The 22,871-nt window shown below is 35.3% G+C and overlaps 1 protein-coding gene across 3 annotated transcripts in view; it reads right to left on the bottom strand.

Moving 5' to 3' along the window:
• The window catches only part of hyd (E3 ubiquitin-protein ligase hyd), a 168,152-nt gene that overhangs the window by 23,539 nt on the left and 121,742 nt on the right, over nt 1-22,871 (bottom strand). For all 3 annotated transcript variants that reach the window (XM_081769459.1, XM_081769460.1, XM_081769457.1), the window contains exons 34-38: nt 14,734-15,614; nt 6,436-6,590; nt 4,342-4,561; nt 3,828-4,016; nt 2,499-2,624 (exon numbers count right to left, since the gene is read on the bottom strand). In XM_081769459.1, the coding sequence (XP_081625585.1) occupies nt 2,499-2,624; nt 3,828-4,016; nt 4,342-4,561; nt 6,436-6,590; nt 14,734-15,614 (1,571 nt within the window). The remainder of the gene's footprint in view (nt 1-2,498; nt 2,625-3,827; nt 4,017-4,341; nt 4,562-6,435; nt 6,591-14,733; nt 15,615-22,871) is intronic.

Consider the following 22,871-nt stretch of genomic DNA (forward strand, 5'->3'; position numbering starts at 1 on the left):
TCTGTTATTAGAATATAAATATATAAGAAAATCTACGAACTATGTATCATGTTCCTGAAAGTCTGTATTTCACTTTTGGACTTTTGTTTGGTAAGATTTATTCCACATATAGAAATGTATCCTCTGCAAAATATGATATACTCTAAGAGTTACTTTATTCTTGTCTTTTCATTTTTAACGTGTACATATTTAGAGCATTACTTTTCATATGTTATTCACCAGATTTTATAGACAGGAAATGAACAGTTCTTTGTTCTTTGTCCATGAAAGTTACTTTAATTCAGATACGCGTAAAAGTCTCATTGGAAGAACAGAATGAATACATATGACGTCTCTACAATTATTTTAAAATTTACATGAAAAATCTGCACGCAAATCAAGTAACATTTCTACATCCATTACTAAGACATAGTAAAGAAGAAACAATAATAAAACACACAACCCACGCTGTATAGTAGTAGCTAATACTTCACGTAAATAGACATCACAAGAAAAATATTTTTTGTAACGAAAGGAAGTATTAAAATGCTGAACACATCAGAAAGGTCAAAAACTTCTCGGAATTTTGTTGCAGTTCTTTATTGCCACAATGTAAGTACATATTTACTTAATCGCCTTCAAAGTAGACTTCTTCGGAACACACACAACTTGCTCAACTACTCCTGCCATTACTAGAAACAGAGGAAAGTCCTTTTGGTATCTTCTGCAGTTCAGCCGTCATATGTTGATTTTGATCATTTTCCACGGTGGTGAAACGAGCACTTTTGAGGCCATTTTTCCTAAAGCTCTGTCACTGTAAACTGTTTTATGGCTATCAAAGTCTCTGAAGCAGATTTCCCTAATTTGCAATGAACTTTATGTTTGCGCGTTGCAGGGTTGGCTGGTTTAAACCAAGGTAGTAAACCAAGTAAACCAGCTGTTTTTTTTTTTTTTTTTAAAGTTAAACCAAAAAGGAAAAAAAAAAAAGAACGAAAAATGCTTTAAATCGCGTGAACTTCATAGTGACGTTTCCACATATCAAACCATCTGTATTAGCTTTATCACCTTTTCACCTTTTAATCAAGGTGTCCCATGTTCAATTCTCGCTCGAACCACAACCCTTCTTTCATGTGTAAACCAAGTAGCGGTTTGGATGTCACTTTAAAGCGAACGTCTTCTTTATAACCTCGGTATTACATAAAGATGTTAAGCCTAAACATACGAAACGAAGCCAAATTGTATGTTTTTGCTTGCCTGAATGCTTGTTGTTTTATAAAGAAGCAAAGGTTGCCTAAATGTATTGATAGACATTGGCAAAATTTATCGACTGCCTACGTAACTTTCAACATTAGCTTGGATTGGACTTCGTTTTAATTTTATTGAATGGTATCTACATACTAAATTTGGAATTTAATACCTCAGTTTTAGCGTACTGATTATGATACACTGACTTTAGATTTTGCATGCAAAGCAATAACAGGATTTGCTTTGCATTTAAAGTAATAACAGGATTTTCCCAATGGCTAACACGGGAGTTTCCCGATTTATATGTAATTCTGTATAATGGTTTCACTTGTGCAACTATTTATCTTTTTGTCCTGAAATGACTGTTGACAATTATATTAACAAGTATGTAAAGATCAGTACAACGTATTTTTATCAGAAGTCCTTCGTGAGTGAGTCGGCAGACTCACTGCATTTGTGGCCAATTAGTCCCGGTTTCGAGTCCAAATGGAGGACAATTTCTCTCGCATGTAAACCGGGAAGCTGTTTGGATCCCGCTTTAAGCTTGTAAGACCCCTTTCAGCATAACCCTGTTGCTGCTTAATAACAGCAAGGCGAAACAAACTTGTTTCTGTCCATATGTAATATAAATACATAGAGCAAATTATTTAAAGAAAAAGAAAAAAAAACCTGGTTTAATCCAAAAAAAAAAAAGTTTTTTTTTTTTCAATAAAAACCATGGTTTTTGCCAACCCTGGCGTGTTGCTAGAACTGCGACACTGCGCCAATTAATCACCACGCACTCCTCCGTCCAGCTCCTTTTCTTCTACACTGCATGTTATCACCTACTTAAACTTGTCAACTTCATAATTAAACAACCTACATTGCATCACAAATCCCAAAACTACAATATTCCGGGAACTTTCTGACTGCCTTGGTATTACAAATTTCCTAACAAAAAATATTTAGACTAAGCATATGCTTCACCCATTTTGTTTGACTCAAATGGAGAATTGTTCATTCTAATCTATACCATCGTAATATACATTTAAGACTGAAAAATTCTATGAACAAATTGGTTGGTTGGTTTGATTGAAATTTGCATCCCTTTCACCAGCGAAGTTAAATAAGACGTAAATCTATAGCCTAACGTGGAATCCTAACCACGTAAGATCCCATCGGAAATCAAACCCAGGTTTTCCGCGCTAATGATGCCTACACTACTCATACAACCACAGGAAACTCACGAACTAAAGAAATATTGCACCAGTTGGTTAAGAAATATATTAACATACCTGTGTGTGCCGACGCATAGTATCCCTCTCTCGGCTTCTTAATCGCTGCAGGACATTATACTGTGCATATTTTGTTCCAACTTGAGCAGCTTCTAAGTTCGGAAGTTTTTCATTTGCTAATACAGCCTGAAATAGAAGGAAGTCTACGTTAAAAAAATATATACATACTGTCTAAAAGTAGTATATATAAAACTGTAATGAACTGAAAAGTAAACTTACCTCAATTTCCGGAATTCTTGAATATGAACTCATAGGCGATATTATAGAATTTTGGAATTTGAGCTAAGTTAATGATTGAAATATGTTTCATGCACTTACTGTCTAACTGTGAAGTAGTTACAATTTCTGTATAAGAAAACACCAAACATACAAATGAAACAAATTCGAATACTCTCAATCCGTGTTCTTGGAACAGAAAAAAACAGTATGATTCTATGTCAATATAAATCTCTTAAATTTACATCCCTCTACCTACCCGAAAACATTCAACATAAACAAATGACAAGTAATAGCAAGTACTGAGCTAATTAAAGCATTGAAGATCAACTTTATCTGAATGATCTTGGAAACAATGAAATAAAAGATTTTTGATATTACACTGAAATTTTCGCGGAAGTTAATCTTACAGAATCTTAGAAAGCGAAAAGTAGCAAGAAAGAGTTAAGAACTGTCAAAAGGAAAGAAAGAGATGAAATAGTTTAATGTTTCCATTATTTCCTGGTACAGTCCGCAGCAAAAAAAAAAAAAAAAAAAAAAAAAAAAAAAAAAAAAAAAAAAAAACTGCAACATGAGCATGTAAGTTTATTGTGAAACTACGCCTAACAACCTAGGGAATCAACATAACGTCTAAGTGACTCGCATCACGCCAGGAAAAACCTCGGCGTCCTCCCCATCACAGTTATTTTGGAGCAAAAGACTTTGTCGTTTCACAATAAACTTAAATGCTCATGTTGCAGGTCTTTTTGCTGCGGTCTGTACATATATATAATGTGAAGCATACTTGTGGTCAAAATCATATGCATATTCAGTTAGAACAGGAAAACATAATATTTCTCGGTCTAGGTTCACAACCACAGAACTTAACTGTAAGAATAACTCAAATAACTTGCAATACTTATGTTTCAGAGACAATAAAGAAATTAAATTTTGCATAATATAATTTTGCTACAGATTATGTATTGCCCGAGCTGAAGCTATATCGTATCCTTCTACCTTTGATTTTCTTAACGAATAAAACGCATTTAAGTGCTTACTTTCAGTTTTACGAGAATATTACATTCTTCTAAGTTCACCACAGTACAGAAAAGGACAGTCATGAAATCTACTTGCCTCTGCGATTGCTGTATAAAAGCTTCTGGCCACTCCAGATCCTTCTCCTGGCTCATCTTTGAACGTTACCTTCACTCTGTTGATGGCGAGCGGCGGCTGAGAACTGGATGCTCGTCGATGGTAATTGTTGTACTGAGTGTTCAGTTCTTTGAAAGTCTGGACAATGAGCTGTGATCTTTCTCGTTCAATCTTGAAAGAAGAAAAAAATCTCAACGAATTGTATTTCGCAAACAATAAAACGAATAATTTGTAGTAACGTATTGTGAAAAGAAAGAAAGAAAGAGAGAGAGAGAGAGAGAGAAAAGCTTTTTACTTTTAACCTCCAAGTATCATTACATAATCACTCAAATAATGTACGTTAAAATAACGTGAGAATTGAATCGTTATCCGATGTGGGAGGAAAACATGAAAAGCTGAATCTCGTTTTCTGGTGCGCAACTTTAATAATAAACTGAGATTATATAATAATAAATTCATTAAGATAAAAATAAATTTACTCTTGTTTCTTACTTACTTTGTTAAGTGAAAAATCTCGCTGCTGAGCATTTCGTAGTTTCTCCATTTCTCTTCTAAACTTCGCTTCTTTTACAGGAAATCCTCCTAACTCAGATACAATAGATCCAGGTTCTAGTCCCACGTCTTCCATAAACACACGCCCAAAGAGATCAAGGGATAAACGCCATCGGCCAAGGAGAAGGTCATGTGATACAGATTGTCCAAGAGTTGGTTGTGACCTGATAATACATAAATAAATGAATTAAACAAGAAGTATGAAAGTTAGCTTATTTTTTTAACCTGCCCTGCAAGATCAAACCTTTTAAATTCAGTCATTACAAACTTGCTAGCTGTAACTTTTCTTTCAAACTTAAAGCACGCATACACATGATTCCAGATGATAGATTACTATTTTATAATTTGAATGTTTTCGGAAGAATTTTAATGTTCCTTTATTCCTTTTTAGATTAAACGGCATATCAATCGTCTTCATCATGTAACTGCCAGCTTATAAATTAACATTTAATCAACACATATCCAAATATCAGGATGAATATTTACTCATGAGTTGTGTCTGTAGTTCCACGATGAATAATTAGTCTACTGTGCTAATACAAATGGTAAGGTAGAAGATTCAAATGACAGACTTCTGTGGTAACGAATGCTTAAGACCATCTCATATTACCCCAGATTTTTAGTATTGCAGACTACACATTGTTAAGAGTTTTCTTTTACATACAAGTTAGAATAGTTTAAAACGTAGTTTTTCTTTTTTAAAAAAATAATAACATATGGAACTTCCGCAAACATTTTACAGTTCTCAATTGAAGGGCATGAGGGAAAACAATGGTAACGAACAAAAAAAATCAATGTTGTTTAACACTGTATTCTACAATGCCCTCTAACTTGTCACAGATACGTATTATGTAACCAAAACCTAATGTATTGTGATATCAAAACTGTGTATTTTAGAACCTGCTTTATTTTTATACATTTTGTGCTCCAAACATGTGTTCTCTTATTCTACGAACGAATTTGGACAAGTTGTACACGGTGTCCCCAAAAAGTATTAATACAAACCTAATACAATTGCATTATGTAAGAAATTTTTACATCGAGAAAATAATACTTCATAAACTACCAACAATGCGCTAGTTCAAAACTCCAGCAAGTAGCGGTAATGCACAAATATCCTCTAAAACAGAAACCCTTAATCTTCTGATTTAGTAGAAAACGACCGACCCGAATAAGAATTGATCTGTGTATGAAAATATTTAGAGAGACAAAGAGCATTAGAATATAAGATCTGCAGCAAGGTTGTTATGTCCACTGTGGTGCCAGTCTTCTCAACTATTCATAAGATTCCTCAGAAATGCATCCACTTTCTTTGTGTATAAACTGAAGTTAGCGTAAAAACTCAGAAAAATCGCACATCATGTAGCAAAATATCTGCTAGGAATATGCTGGATCGCAAATTAGACAAGACAAAAAACACTTATTGATCAGATTTAGCAATAGAGTAGCTCTTCGTTTCAGGGAAGTTAATAAGCCTAAGTACAGAATCTGAAGAAAAGCCAATCCCAACATAATGAATGAGAGAAGAGAAATAGATCACAGATTAACATAATGGCGAGGCAGTATTTCTTTGAAGAACCGATCATTTGGATTACCTCTCCCCATACTCTCCCGCCACACACCCACACCCACAATCTATATACTCAAATCTCACTGGGTTAGACACTGTTTAAGCCAAAAGTTCTCGGGATGCTGGACTGCGGCTGTCCTCATTCCCTAATGTTACTCTACATGATTTCATCTTTTGAGGCTTCATCCAGAATATGTTGAGTACAAAAGAGATGATGATATCAATCATGGAACTTCCAACACGAATTTCAACAAATAAAAACTGCAATCCTGAAGCTGGTTATCATTTGAATACAAAACCAGTGGAGTGTGCGGGAAGTATGCTGATCCATTTCCACAGTTGCTACGTCCTTTAGAAACATAATTTCTTTAATTTATATTGTTATTTTTAATACAATGTGAAGTTGCAAATTGTTCATTTATGTTTATCTTGTATTTTAATCAAGTATAGTACGAAAATAAATATTACCTGGATTGTTCATGTGAAAAGTAGCCCGGACGACTGGTTTCCACTGTAACATGAGCTGATATATCTTGATTAGCAACAGGATCCTGATCTCCAGCTTGTTTAGATTCCGTTGGTACTACCATTACATCTGGAGCATCCGTTCTGGATGTTGACGGCTGAAAGTAGAAGCAATACATTACTTTCTTGAACTGGATCAATACAGCTATCCATAACTTTTCATTTTGTATCAAATAATATTTACATATGAATAAATAAAGGTTAATACCACATACCACAGGTTAATCATTTCAATTTCATAATCTGAAATGAAATTATCAGTATCTTGTCATTTGAAAAATATACCACTAACTACACAGTAATAAAATAATCTTGACTTGCAGAAATAGAATACTTGAGCACGATTTTTGTGTATAGTCAGAAACAAAAGTCATTCTATTTCACAAACAAGTATTTTGAATCAATTTCACGATGCCCTGACAAAATCCCTGAGAACAATTAAAAAAAAAAAAAAAAAAAAAAAGCTTGCTTTTGTACAGAACATAACAAATTAGCAAATCTTTAAAATAACCTTCAAGAACTCCTAAATTGGCGAAGCTATGGAGAAAATATTAGCAACATTATTTTCCGCGAGAGAAATACTACTGCCTATTTCAGTTTCTACCTTCGTTTACTAACTTTGTCTCATGGTTAAATGTGTAAGTACTCTCGAGTTTACATTTAAATGAATATTAACAGTCAAAGTGGTGTGAGTTCAATTGAACTTTACAATAATATAACGCAAAGAAAGACATTTTTAAATATAATTATTTCCGTTACTTTTTAGTCTATGGGTCAGCATAATTTCGGGGTACTACATTTCTTTCGGACCACAACTGCACAACTGTATCGATGCCTCAATTAAGACGAAAAGCCATTTTGATCACTTCGGAACGGTAGCTTTTCAAGATGACGTCAAATCAAAGATGGCACCCTAATCGGTTCATAAAACTAATATCTTAGTTTTTGATTATCCGATCTTAGTGCTCTTAAAAAAGCCATATCTTTATAACAATAATGTGAAGAGAAAATAATAAAATGAATTTCGCACTCTTCCAAGTTTCATTTAATCTATAATATCCGTAGCAAATTATGTGAAAAAATGCTTCAAACAAAAAGGACAAAGAAATATTTGCTTCTGTTTGATGCATTTGTGAATATTGTAACTGTAACACAACTGGAAATATCTGAATTTGAACACTCAACGTTGCGTGGAGTCTTGTGAATTCAACCAAAATCGAATTTTTACAAGGAATTTCTCTATTCTGCATACAGTACATAACACGACTTTAAGCTGTTTTTTATATTATTTTACCCTCTTAAAATGTAAAGTCAACTTATGACTATACACTACAAATTTTAGTTCTTTTCACTGCCTGTAGGAAAGCATGGTAGCTCAGTGGTACAGCGTTTACTTCTGCTTCGATCATCGGCCCAATTAAGTTTGTGGTGGACAACATCGTGTTCGTGGCTTTTCTTGGCCGCATACTCCTGTTTCTGATTGAGGTAGGTCGTCAGAGTCGATGAGCTTACAAGCAGGAGTGCACTTAAAGTTATTAACTATGCAAGAACCACTAGATAACTTACAGGAACGTGAACAAAAGCACCTTAAATGATTCAAGACAACTTCTGAAGCTGGTGATCCGTTCATCCACTCTCGTCAATTGTCCAACCATGATTTTCAGGTTTCGATATTTTAAGAAAGATCTTCAGGCATAGTTTTTAAACTGCAAACTGGTAATTTACTGTAAGAGCATGTCGATAAGAGGCAATTTTCATAGGAAGAAAGTGAACAGAATCAACTACAACTCGTCTGCTTCGAAATAATTGGTAGCGTGCTTCATTCACTTGGTCAATACGCTTGTTTCTCAAGTACTTTTGTAGCTGGCTAAAAAGTGCACTATTTATATTCCAGTCTCTTCCAAAGAAAATAAATGTTCAGCTTTTTAATAATTTAATCGAATTTTATTTTTTATGGCTACATATAGCACTAACTGAATTACAAGCCGTCACTTGGTGAGGGGAAGATAAGCTGACACTAAAGGAGATCCCAAAACTGAGAGAAGTTTCCTTACATCATCAGTAAGTCGAATTCGGTTTTCTATTTCATACGCACTCTTCAAAGTATGAAATTAAAGCTCGTCATCAGCATCTCTCAGAGTTCTTTCAGCAGACTTAATTGTTTTTTCTTTGTATCAAAAACCACATCTAAGGTGTAGTTCTATCTATGTAATTTATGAATAAGCTCTACTGCATCAATAACTACTCCAGATGATCAGCAGATGAAACTACACCTCAAGAAAGTTATGTTAGTGTGGGTTTATTTTAGTTTTCTTTATATAACGATTCACTAGACTTCATGGCAAAGGACCTAAAGATGAATGAAAACTTTTTCTATGTTTAGGTTACACTTTTCAGCTATCAAAAACCTATTTCTAAATATATTTCTACATCATTTTAAAATTTCTTTCTTTGTTGGTTGTTGTTTTACGCTTAATCTTTTTGGTACTTCTGAAAGTTTGCAACCGATTTTTCAAAAACAGGATCAAAGAACACCTCATTCTTTTCTAAATGATCATGACTGAACTCTTCCTAAGTTTTTCCCCCCCTTTCCGTTTTGCTAATAATAAATCATTCTGAACCTCGGATCAACGCTTCTCTGTTGAAATGTACACAATATTAAAGATTTTTATTTTATTTATTATTATTATTATTATTTATCAAAAGGGGTTGGTCCACTAATTCTGCAACTCAACTACAGTTGAGACTTGTTTTTCGCCTTTAGAAATACCCGGATGGTAGTATTTCTTGTCTGGAATCATTTCTACAATTTCTCACATCTTCCCAAGAACTGAAGCTGGATATCCCGCAGCTTAATAGTATTTACTGGCTGGGGCTCCAAGATTTAAACTGATTTTTTTTTGTCCCGCCTGCTGTCTCTCTATTTACTGTCTCCCGTAGTCTGATCAACTGGAATTCTTTGAATTTTTTGAATTAAGCTGGACAGAAAATGATGCGTTAAAATATTAAATAATACTTTTGATAAAGTGGATAGTTTCAAATATCTAGGATCAATATTAACAGAGGAAAATCATATTCACGAAGAAATTAAATGTAGACTAAAAGCAGGAATTCGTGTTACTATTCGGTTCAAAATCTCTTGTCGCGAATTCTGTCGAGGAATTTGAAGCTTAAAATATACAAAACCATAATCATGCCTATTGTTCTGTATGGTTGCGAAACATGGTCGCTTATTCTGAGAGAAGAACATAGACTGAAAGTATTTGAGAGCAAGATCCTGAGACGAATATTCGGACCCAAGAGAAACGGTAATGGGGAATGGCGGAAACTTCATAATTTATACGGTTTACCCAACATTGTTAGGGTCGTCAAGTCTAGGAGGCTTAGGTGGGTGGGTCATGTAGCTAGAATGGAAGAAAGCAGAAACGCTTTCAAAGTCTAGACTGGAACACCAATCGGAAAACGACCATTACGAAGACCTAGGCGCAGATGGGAGGACAATATTAAGATGGATCTGGCAGAGATTGGAATACAAAGTATAAACTGGATGCAGTTAGCTAAGGATAGAAGTCAGTGGAGAGCTTTTGTGAACGCGGCATTGAACCTCCGGGTTCCATAGGCCATAGAGTTAGTTAGTTAGGCTGGATAAAAAATTCTTACATGAAAAACTCAAAAATGGATGAATTTTTATCTTCACGTGTAGGGTTTACCAATTTTGAATATAAAATTACCGGCACGCACTCATAATTCTCAGAACAAATGAAGAATAATTGTATTTTAAACCTTGAAATATAGTTGAGCCTGACAAAACTACCGGACAGCTGGCAACCCTAATTGGCTAGTACTTAACATAGTTTATCTACAGCAAAACACCATGAAACAAGACAGGTAGAGTAGCCAATTATCTCCCCTGTAAGCTCGAATTAAGCCCAACAGTAGCTCCATCAAATCTACATAAAATATCCAGAAAGACGAAAGTGTTCCATTCTCATGTCTTAAATGATTTAAACAGACTTGAAAAAAAGAATTTTTCTAATTCTGTCGTTTTTATGTAATATTGCAAAGCTGTTCTGAGATATATTTTCGGCAAATATACAAAACATCAATTCTACAACTGTTAAAGGAAACCGAATATTTTCAATATCTGTATTTTCACTAAAGTCTTGTAAACTTGTAGTGTCAGCTGCATGATGCGTGAGCAGTTTGCGAGGTTTATTAAAATATTCCACTTCACATGCATTGTTTATATTGAATAGCTTATGCTGGCCTTTGAATGTTCAAATCTACATACTTCCGGCTGTGTTACATTTAGGATAATCACAAATGCATCAAACGAAAGCAAATTAATTTCTTTCCTTTTTGTTTAATTATTTTCTTATAAAATTATTTGTCATGGATATTATAGATTAAATAAAACTTAATTTACTGCAAATGTAACAAGCTTTCACACACACACATTTTATATATATAAAATAAGAGCTGAGATATTGCCAGTTTTCAAATAGACTAGAGCGCCATCTTGAAAAGCTACAGTTCCAAGGGTGACGATCATGGTTTTTCATCTTACTCAGGCATCAATACAATTGTGATTCGAATCTTGTATCCCAAAATTATATCAAATTTTGTCCGACCCATACACTATCCCTGCAGAGGAAATCAATCCAGAGAATACATTTGTGATTCACACGCGTTTTTCGTCGCTTTACACATATAAACAGAAAAAAAAAAAAAAAATCTTTCTCAGGAGACTTTTTAGCGAAGGTAACTAAATACTTACTTAAACAACCCAACTAAGAATCTACTACTTGAAAATGTCATCTTCTATACTTCTTATGTGTAACAAAGAAAATATGTCTTATATATCAGAAGTACATTGCATATTCAAGATGGGATAATGTATATGCACATCAGAAAATGCAGTCAACTACTAGCTAACATGAGCATTTTCCCAATGAAAACACACATCAATATTTGAACATACTTTGAGGCGTATCTTAACAATAAATTCATTCAACTCGTACAGCAGCGCTAAGTTAATTGGAACACGAATACTGAAGTTCTAGACATACAAATAGCTTTACATTGCCGAAATAATCATTAGTTTGTACGAGTCTTATATCATTGGTCAACACTTGATAACTTTCAGCAGAGATCTGATAAATTTCTGGCATGTTTCTTCTATTCCATCTTCGAGGGAAATACCTGTATTACTGATTAAACTATGTTTGTCTTTTTCGGTCAGTCCATTCTCTCTGTACCTCTACTTCTAGCCAAATCCTTCAAATCTCCCGAATTCCAACGAGTCTTCGAGAAAAACCTGCTTGACCATAGCAATACAATATCACACTAAATTTCTCAAAACCTGTCGACAATTTTTGATGACACGAAGCAGACCACAACTGAAACAGCAGGGAACTTTGCTTAAAACAAAGTAGAAACCTACATCTAATTAAACTGATATATTGATCCCACTTCACCATTTTATCTACAGAAAATCAAAGTCTTAGGACGCAAATGTCATCAAGGCCAACCCAAATGCCTTCAAATCTCTCTTTTCGGTGGACAGTTTGGTTTTTATATAATGTCAGCAGAAATATTTTTTTAAAAGCGTTCCACGGTTATGACCTTTAGGCTAAAGGTGACGGATTAATGAAAGTGAATGATTGTGAAATTATTATTTTGTGCTCTCCTAGCAGGATCAAACACAGAACCACGAACACCAAAGGCACACGAGCCAGCTAGTAGCCGAGAGTCCAGAAATATTTGTTTTTTATAACCGTAATATACTTGGCTTTGATTGGATTGGATTTGAATTTAGCATCCCTTTCAGCAGCAAGACTATATAGGTATGAACCTATAACACCTAAGAAATCCGAATCACATGAGCTAAAACCGGGATTAGTTTGACCATAAAACTTGAAATAGACCATACTGTCCATTATTTAACAACATAAGGATTAATGCATGATAACAAATATTTACTTGGACTTATCTTGGTGTACGTCTGTTACAGTAATTTAAGAAATTTTCAATGGGAACACTCAATTTTCTCTGTGACGCTTTTTTCAAGCATCTACAGCAAATTTATCATATCACATGGCACCTAATTTTCACGCTGTTTTGCGAATTGCAAGCGTTTTCTACATAGTGTTCTAATAAAAATTGTATCTAGCCTATACACACGCATTTCTACAACTTATCCAAGTTTTAAATGTACTAAGTTTAAATAATCAACAATAATGGCCTATGGCATCCGAGAGTTCAATGTCGAATTCACAAAGGCTCTCGATTAAATTCTGTTCTTAGCCAACTCGATTCACTTTCTACTTTCTATTCCAATTTCTGTGAGATCTATCTTAATTTTGTTTTCCCATCTGCATCTAGGTCTTCCTAATGGTCTTATTTCGATTTGGTTCCTAGTTAAAATTTTGAAAGCTTTTCTTTTTTCCATTCTGTTTATATGACTAGCCCACCTGAGTCTGAAAGATTTACTGACCCTACCAATGTTTGGTAAAAGGTATAACTTATGCAGTTCCTCGTTATGAAGTTTCCACCAGTCCCCATTCCCGTTCCTCTTAGGCCCCAGAATTTTATTCTCACATACTTTCAGTTTTCGTTCTTTTCTCAAAGTAAACGACCATATGTCGCAACCATGCACCACAAAAGGCATAATAATTTATATATTTTAAGTTTCAAAATTTTCGACAGAACTCGCGAAAACAAGAATCTGGGCTGAATAATAACACGAATTCCTGTTTTCAGTCGGCACTTAATTTCTTCGTATTAATTTTTGACCACTAAAGTAAATATTAACTCTTGGATTTCCAAATTCCCTCGTTAAATAAACAACTGAAAGCTAGGTGTATCTTCACTTCGGAAATGTAAATGATGTGGCTGAATTGTACTTTTTTCTTCTGCGTCTTTTCCTTTTACAGTCAGTCACAACAGCTGTACACCTTGCTAGAATCTAATTAACTATCTCCAATTTTATCTTACGCATCGGTAATCAATCCTGGTTTCGTAGTGTGTTTTCAGAAAGATTAATTACAAATTACAAGGCTTACTATTCCTTCTGAAATGTCAAAACAAGTACAAAATACTGTTAGGTACAAAACTAGAATGCACTTAATGTAGCTTGTACTCAAAAAGGTACAAAATGTGTTAGTATTATACCCTAATAAAGGACGAAAACAATTAATACAAAAAAAGGCTGCATCTGTTTGTAGATTATTAGCTACAATGGTACAACTTAGTACAGAAAGTAAAATTCTCTCTTCAGCTTCAATTAATTAGAGGTTATTAGTCCTATTAGTCCACAAGGATGAGAATACTGTTTGAAAACCACTAGAAATAAATGGACGACGAAGCATTGATTACCTGAATTTAGAAAAGCCTGAACAATGAACACGTTTGAGCTATTAAAAGAAACACGAACGAATAAAATTGAATGTTTCTGATCTTAGATGGAAGTTATCACTATAATGTTTCCGTAAAATGCATTAATCATAAAAGCAAAATATAGAACAAAACATCTATTTAACTATCTGAAGCAACGGTTAACATAAGCCATTTCAAAAGATGAAGAAATTCACTCTGGTCTTCTACACTGTTATGGATTTACTTACTCATCAATCGTCAAATTACCGTTTCCTTCAGTAGTACAAACACACACATAAAAGGTTTAGCTTAGATAAGGTGAGTACAAGTTAACTATACAGATAACTGTCTACACTGATAAATTGTAGGGGATCGCGATGACTTACTGGTAGAACATTCACCTCTGATATATGAGGTATCTGGTTCACCCCCCTCCCATCCGAGCTCCCACCAAGTAAACTTTGTGATGGACAAACACCGTGTGTGGGTTTTCTCGGAGTTCTTCCGTTTCCTTCCACTTTCTTCATTCTACCATTTCATTCATTCTTATCACAGTCTCATTTAGCCAACACTTCATAATCGTTGGACGTAAAACTGAAAGATTTGATTTCATTTTTACTAATATGCTTACAGGAAGTTATAGTATGTTGGTGTAGACAGTCATCTTTGTACATATAATTCCAGTTCATCCTACTCCAACTAAACTTCGTTTCCTTCACGATCTGACAGTGAAATAAAAACTCAATGTTTGATGAATATTAAATCCGTTTACAGTGTAAAGATCACGGTGAGCACACTTCTGTTAAATAAAAAAGTGCAACTAAGTAGTCAGTAATAATCATATAAATATAGTTATGCTCTTACCATGTGCTGCACCGAACTGGATCCAGCACCCGAAGTGAAATTAGCAGCTGAGCCTGCTCTGACTATCACACTTTTAATTGCAGTTCTAACAGATTCCCCTATTGCATGAGCATCACTTGCAGTTTTTCTTGGGGAAACGATGATTGGAGCTCTATTCTGTTCCACCATTTTCCTTTCATCTGCAGTTGACGGCACTGACGGTAAAGAACTATTTGACACACTTGGCGAAGATAGGTTTTCGACTGTTTGTGTACACTCACTACTGATTTCTTTCTTGAAAAATGAACTTGAAAGGGGATTACTACTGGAATGATTTGATACCGATTTGCTTAAATCTGCCGGTTCTTCGAACTCTTGAGTGGGTTTTTCTCTTTCTTCTCTTTTACCTACGTTGCTTCCTGACGTCGATGGTAAGCGAATTTCAATATCAGATGCCTGTGCAAACGAATTCACTTCATCCACTTCCATTTTAGTAGTCTCCGATTGATCTTTGAACGATAAATCCTGTGGCCCTTCTTCTAACAAAGGAATTGATCCACCGCTTTCCATCATACCACTTCGGCTGCCACTATTTAAGTTAACAGAAGCTCTGTCCTCACGCTGAATTAGGTTGTCAAATGCGTCGATCGAACCAACTTCCATTCTTTCTTTTCCAGGTAAGCGAAGTGACGACGAATGAGCCTGAAGACCGAGAGAGTCTGGGTTGCCTCTTCTCTCTTCAGACACTCGACTGTCCAACATACTAAACGATGTAGATGGTTGTACGCTTCCTCCGAATGTGTTTTGGTTGTTACTGCTGTTGGAATCTGCAGTTCGCACTGACAAGCTTAAGCGAGTTGGTAGAACTTCCAGAGGATTGTACGTTCCAGGAGGACCACTACCTGTTGGAAGATATATTCATCTACTATAGTTTCAAGAAACATAATATCTTCAGCATAATAGTGTGAGATAATATCTAACGGACTGTGAAAGGCAAGACACAGAATATATAATAATTAAGAGGAAATTAATCAATGTAGCTTTTATATAAAATGCTAGGACTTCAAAAATAGTATATAATATTATACACTGAAAAAACATAGTTTGTAATAGTTAATAACTTCCGCTACATTTATCATCAAGCGTAAAAAGACACAGAAAAAAGGTTTAACAAATTAAGTATAACCTTTTATGAAGAATTAGGTGAATTATTATAACATTTAATAATTATTCCAATAAAAAAACTCATACAGCTCATAACAAAAGGGCAACTTCGTATTATGACAAGAAAAACTGTTCTAAACTAAAGACTTCTTGTAACTAAAAATGCCTAAAAAAAAAAAAAAAATAATAGTCCAAATCATCTTTTTTAAGGGATGTTGTTAGACAACGTCAAGTCTTATGTAAGCTTTAAAACAATAACTCTTCATATTCTTTAGAATTCCATACTTACACTTTTCAAACCTATTTTCCAAATCTTTTCTATTATTAGTAAAAGCAATAGTATAAAAACTGAGATCATGACTATTCATCTCTTCATTTCAAAAAAATATTTTATTCTTATACTACCACAATGTGTCTCTCATGAATTAATGAAGTACAATGCTATTCTCGGTTTTGTTTAAATCTTTAAGCTTAAATCAATAGATTGCAGTAAACTTAAAAAACCTAAAGCGCGGTTTGCAATACTACTTCAAGTTAATATTGCTTCCACACTTGCTAGATTTTCATTGCATTAATAAGAGACACGTATACCAAACAAGGAATCATGTACCATCTGTAATTGATCATCTCTCATTATTATCTTACACATCACAGAAAATTGTTTCAAGTTAAACATAAGGATCAAATTTGGAGGGAATTAAATTTCTAGCTTTTCTTTGCACTGTTAGAAAACAATTGAGAACATCCAGTAGTAATTCACAGATCTGGTCCAAATTTTAGTACATATGAAGGTGATGGTGCCCGTAAAACATCCCGAGTGGTCACACAATAAACAGCTGTTCGGGCAGGTAGCCCGTCGTTCAAGTGCTGAATGTCTAGCAATTCCATCACGTCACACAGTGCTCGATAAGAAGTAGATCCAGAGATCTAGTGGGTTACTATAGAAAGTGTATACCGAATAGGGTACACTAGTCTGCTTTGCAGGTACGGAAACGCGCGTTATCATGCATGAAGATAGGGTCCCAAAGCAGTGTCTAGATGTCGGAGGGCAGAATGTCACGCACGTAAGACACACTAGTCACTCCCATCAATGAAGACCAAATGTGAGTAAGTGGTATGTGCAGTTTATTGACTCACATACACGTATGTCAGATATGAGTCTAGTATGTTGAGTGCACACATACTGAATTTTTCAGCTCACATGCAAATGCACACGACCACTCCTAAGGTAGAGAAAGAAATGTCTCTTACCACTGCAGTCTATCTCAACATTACCGAAGATATTCTCGGCGGTTAACAGGATAGGTACTAGAAAAATGAATTAACGTAGACCTGCAATCAACAATCGATATTTTGTACTTGTGTGTCACGCGGAAGGCAAAGTGGTTGTATGTTAAGGCGGTACAGTACAATGGAAGCAGGTTATAAAAATGTAGCTTTTTTTTTTTTGGGATCCTTTCTCAGATGATCCAAGACAGTCATAAGTATTTTATAACACGCTGACAATTTTAGATAAATATTAGAATTTAAAATCAAATACAAAATTTGGACTTTTGGCTCCCCTAATAAGACTATTCTCTTCCTAAGAAACACAAATTCCATATAATTAGGGTCAACTAATTACTCCCTACCAGAAAAATACTATCCGTTTTAATATCTAAATAGTATTAATAAGCAAGAGACCTACCATCCTGTTTAGATGTGAGTTTCTTATTCGAAAGGTAAGATTATAATGAACAAACTCCATGGCTCTGGATAAGTAGAGTAACAAATAAAACACAGTTCTGACCAGAGCAGAATGAAATATATTAAAAACTATACTTACAATGTGTTACAGTTTCAAGGACCTAACGTCCTCTTCATCAGACACAAACACTGAGAAAAGACAGGTGACAGCAGATCTTATATACATGAGAAAGTGAAAGGCCACGCCCCTTCTTCTCTCTCATTGGTCGGAGGGAACCAATGAGGATAAAGTAAATTCCGCGCAAACAGAAAAATATAAAGCACCCTTTCACTTTTTCTAACAGTTCTTTAATGAGATGACATACAAAGAAAGTAAATAACAAATAGAAAATATTAAATAAGAAAAAAAACTAAATATATATATAAATATATAAATTTAAATAAATAAATAAATATTAATAGCCTATATGCACTTTTCTTGTTCCTTTTCTATCACATCCAACAATTTCTCCCATTGCTCGTGTATATTCATACCGCTTGTCCAATTCATTAGGTTCTCCTCTTGTTCTCTCTTTATTCTTCTAGCCTCTTTCCACTTTCTAATAATCTTCCTCTTCTCTCTCTCTAAACCCCTAGCTCCCTCCCAGTCTATTTTATGTCCCGTTTCCTTCACATGTTTGTATATAGCGTTATTATCTCTTTTCAGTCTAACATCATCTTTATGTTGTTTTAATCTGTCCATAAGCCTTTTCCCCGTCTCCCCTATGTATTTCATGTCACACTCACTACACTTCACTTCATATATCACTCCTTCTTCCTGCTCCTCTATATGATTTTCCTTCCTTTTCCTTTTCTTCCTTATGCACTTCAACAAAGTTTCTCTTCCTTTTCTATAAGTCTTCACACCACCTTTTCTTAATAACTTCTTCAGCACTTCGGTCTTTTCGCCTATGCTCTGAATGCCATACCACTTCTTTCCTATCCACATTATCTTCTTTTCTCTTTCTCCTAAACTGCTCTATCCTATATCCATTATTGTTCAATTGTTTGTAGAATTTTTCCAAATCTTTTTTCTTTCCCTCTTCCTCGCTGTTGATGTTTTCTATCTTCCTTTCCATGTTCCTAATGAAATTCTTCTTAGTTGCTTTGTCTACATCACTTCTCCAGTGGCAATAAATACCTGCCCAACACGGTTTCTGATACTAACTAGTAGTCACTTTCTCACCTTGCTTCTCTATCTTCATATCCATGAAATTGATAGAGTTATTTTCTTCAACTTCTAATTCTAACCTTATGCCTTTCTCTTGGTCTTCTATACTTTCAACATATTTCTCCAGTTGATTTCTATTCCCTGTCCATATGCCTAAACAATCATCAACATACCTGCAAAAGAACAGTACCTTTCCTCCTGCTTGTTCTGTCACTTTTTTCTCCCACTTGTTCATTACTATTTCCGCTAGAACTGGACTCAGCTTGGATCCAATGCTTAAACCTTCTTTTATCTTCACTAGTCTTTCTCTAATTATGCAATAGCTATTTTCCCACAAAGTCTTAAGCGCTCTTATGACTTTCTCTTTTTTCCACTGACTTATAACTTTCCCTTCCATCTCCTCTTCTATTGCCTTTATGACATAATCCCTTCTTATACTGGTGAACATGGCTTTAACATCTACACTAAACATTAACACCATCTCCTGATTCCACTTAATCTCATCTATCCTCTTCCTCAATTCTTCCGTGTTCTTCACTCTGCATGTCTTTTGTCCTTCTCTGATTTCGTCCATTATCTCTCTTAATTTCTCCTCTAGTGGTTCAAAATAGTTACCTCTGCAGTCCAGTACTGGTCTTAGCTTCACGTCCTTCTTATGTATTTTAGGAAAACCTTTCATGACAGGAATCCTTCCTTTTTCGTTGATCATCTTTTTAATCCCCGCCTTTTTCCCTTCTTGTACTATCTTTTTCAACACTTCATCTTTCATGTCCTTGTTACCTACTTCCTCATATGTCTGATCACATAACTCCCCTAGCTTCTCCTGGTACCATCCTTTCTCCATTACTACCAACGCGCCTCCTTTGTCCGCCTGTTCCACTACGATATCCTTTCTTTTCCTTAATCTTTTCAGTCCTTCCTTCTCTTCTTTCCTTAAGTTACTCTCCTTCTTGTTCATATTCTGCCTAACAATCGACAATGCTTTTTTCCTTATTCTCTCTCTCTCGTCCTTATCCTTTATGTCTACAATGGCTTGTTCTACTGTGTACACCAATTCCTTCTTGTCCACTTCTTCCTCTTTAACCTTAAATTTATGTCCTAGACTTAAGCACTTCTCCTCTTCTTCCGATAAAACTATATCACCTATCACTACCACTCTGTTCCTATTATCCTTTTCTTCTCTCCAACCTAACAATCTTCCTTTGTTGGCTAATCTGGTATTAACTTTTTCTTCAAAACTCCTTTCCCATTCTCTTAGATCTCTTATCACTGCTTCTCTCATAAAAATACTGACACCGTCCTTTATATGTTCCATAAGTTCGTTAGACACTTTCTCACTTGTTTTCACTTCCTTACTTCTTTTCCTTATGACGTCCCAGATTACTTCTTTTTCAATTTTCTTAACTAGTTTCTTGAACCTCACTGATTCACACACTAATCCTTTCTTTCTCACCCGTAAGGTGAGACAGGTAAGATTATGCTGTCAACCAAAAAGGTAGACTTACAATGAGAGTATCTTGCTCATCTTGTCCTTTCTGAATACAGTAATCGGGTAACTATCACCAAGAGCAGCCTAGCGATCATTTAATGAGAATTTGTGGAAAATCTCTCCCTTCAATACCTAGTCTGAAGGCCCTTCCTTTCTTTTTTATATCCGTGATTTGTAGGACAGAACTTGCTTGTTTTGCTGCTTATAGTTTACCTTTTCTTAACTCAAAACCATTTTGAAATATAGAAACTGTCCTGTTATTTTAAAATAAACATTTCTGATACAGGATCCAAATTGATAAAAATGTCTTACCACAGTTTCCATGTACAGTTACCAGCATATAGACGGTACATATATATCATATTTTGTTTCGTCGTATCTTTAGAACGAGTCGAATAATTCGAATTAACTTTTCTTTGACGTAGAGAGAACGTAAAGACTCAGTACAATACAGAAAGTGTGATATGTTCAATTAGTCTAAAGTTAAAGACAAAAGAGCATGTTGGGTGCGTAGTATATTCACTGTTATTGTTGACTGCGTATGTGAAGTCAGTCTTTTCTCGTTTTTTATTTATTTATTTTTTTGTATATTTAAGTAAATGTAGTGTATTAGGCTCGCGAGTCAAACATGCAGAAGCATTTATCTTAATACATAATAAACAAGAAGTACAACCACACTGGAATGTCAATATGTTTATTAACTACTACCCATCACTGTTGATAATTAGCTGGCACTTTGGAAACATGGTGATAACTTGGAAGAAGTCTCGCGCAACGCTGAAAGTTACTCTTCTACGCATCAGCAATAATAAGGTTATGTGAGGCACTTTTTCATGGAGTCAGCATTCTTCCAGAGTTCTGGCAATGTATCATCAACGTTAGTTATAAACAAACTGACATTTTAGTTTTGTAGTACCTCCCGCTTATTACATATTACCCATGTTACTTAAGACAAATTGTTACCCATGTTTGACTTGAACAACCTAATAAACTAAGTAAATGTGTTGAAGTATTCAATGAACATTCAGAGTGAAAAAGTGTTAAAGTGGGAAGGGAATCGAACTAAAGTGAGTCTTCTGCCTAACGTGCCCGTATGCTAGTCAATGCACTAACCAGTTCGCTCCATAAGAAGCAATAGTTAGTTTAATCACAACATGAGCTGTGGCACAGTCCATGTAGTCTAATGTCTGAAGACTGACCTCAAAGAATAGAGCGTGTGTAGTTATTCATGGAATAGACTGAGTAACACAATAGTTAACGTACCGGTACACTAAGTCTGAGACCCAGGTTCGATTTCCGACTCAATTCCACGTTTTTTTACTAATTTTTTATAGAACACGCATCTATAGAGGATATAGTGCCGACTGATTCCTCACATCTTCCCATATATCATATCACATTGTAACATATCGGTCTCCTTCCTTTCCCGCACTGATTTTGTGGCTAGAGCATGCGCCTTTGGCGTACGTAGTCTCGCGTTCGATTCCCAATGGGTGAGCAAGAAAAATACTTTCATAATCATTCATTATCTATTACTGATCATTCGTCTGCTTTAGCCTAACAAGCATAACCATGGGACGGGACGTTAAATTAAAATTATACTTCGTTTCATTTGCAACATATACAGGGTGTCTATTAAAATTCCAAAATGAAATTTCGTGACTTTTTCGTGACCTTTTCTTTACCAAATCAAAAAATTTTCTAACATTTTCAAGAGCGAATTTGGGTGCGAATTAGGCCGAATTTTCATCCATGCGATACAAACTTATTTTGCTTGTGATTTGGTAGCGTCGAAAGCCGACCATAGACATTTTTGGTGGTGAATTTTGACGTTTTATAGAACAAATTTTTTCAATCTGTACTTACATTTGCACAGTTAAAAAAAATAGTGACCCAAACAATTTCGTGACTTTCATGACCGTTTTCTGCTTTCGTGACCGACAGACACCCTGATATAACATAGCGGGTTTATCGAAAGTCCAAGACCATAGGCTAACTTCGTTATAAATAAATGTACGAAAACAATGAAAGAGAATGCTTTCAGAGGCGGACTGGGAGTACAAGGGCCCACCCGGAAAATTATGCTTAAGGGCCTTGATTAAGAGGGCTTCATAAGGGCTTCCTTTGCCGCCCCTTATCTAAATACGCCAATGCAAATACTAGGAAAAATTCCACTGGCGAGGGAGAACGACCCTTCACCCTCCCCCCGCCCATGAACTCGACTATGATTACAATTAAGCTTTCTTAAATTGTTTCCGAAAGCTAAAAACTGAATCATGAAACAGAAGATGGGCCATAGGATCAATACGATGTCGTGAGGATACTCCTACTACATTCAATTTTAACTCAAAGAAAGATAAACTGTACAGAAAGCCCCGGTTCCGTCTAGTATTTAAAACGTCGGACTTCTGTTTACCCTCTTTTAGCCTAACCGGCATGGGACTGCAACTTTTCGGCGTTCACCCAGCGTCGTACGTCTTCTCACGAAGCAGGCAATTAGCGAGGCGAGCAGATCCGAACCAGCCGCCGGCCATCCTGACTAAGGGTTTTCAGTTTCCTTCAGTCACACCAGACGAATGCCGGAACGGTACCTCGAATAAGGCCCTCGGC

This window comes from Thermobia domestica, chromosome 8, assembly GCF_964235325.1.
Source record: "Thermobia domestica chromosome 8, izTheDome1.hap1.1, whole genome shotgun sequence".
NCBI classification, from domain to species: domain Eukaryota; kingdom Metazoa; phylum Arthropoda; class Insecta; order Zygentoma; family Lepismatidae; genus Thermobia; species Thermobia domestica.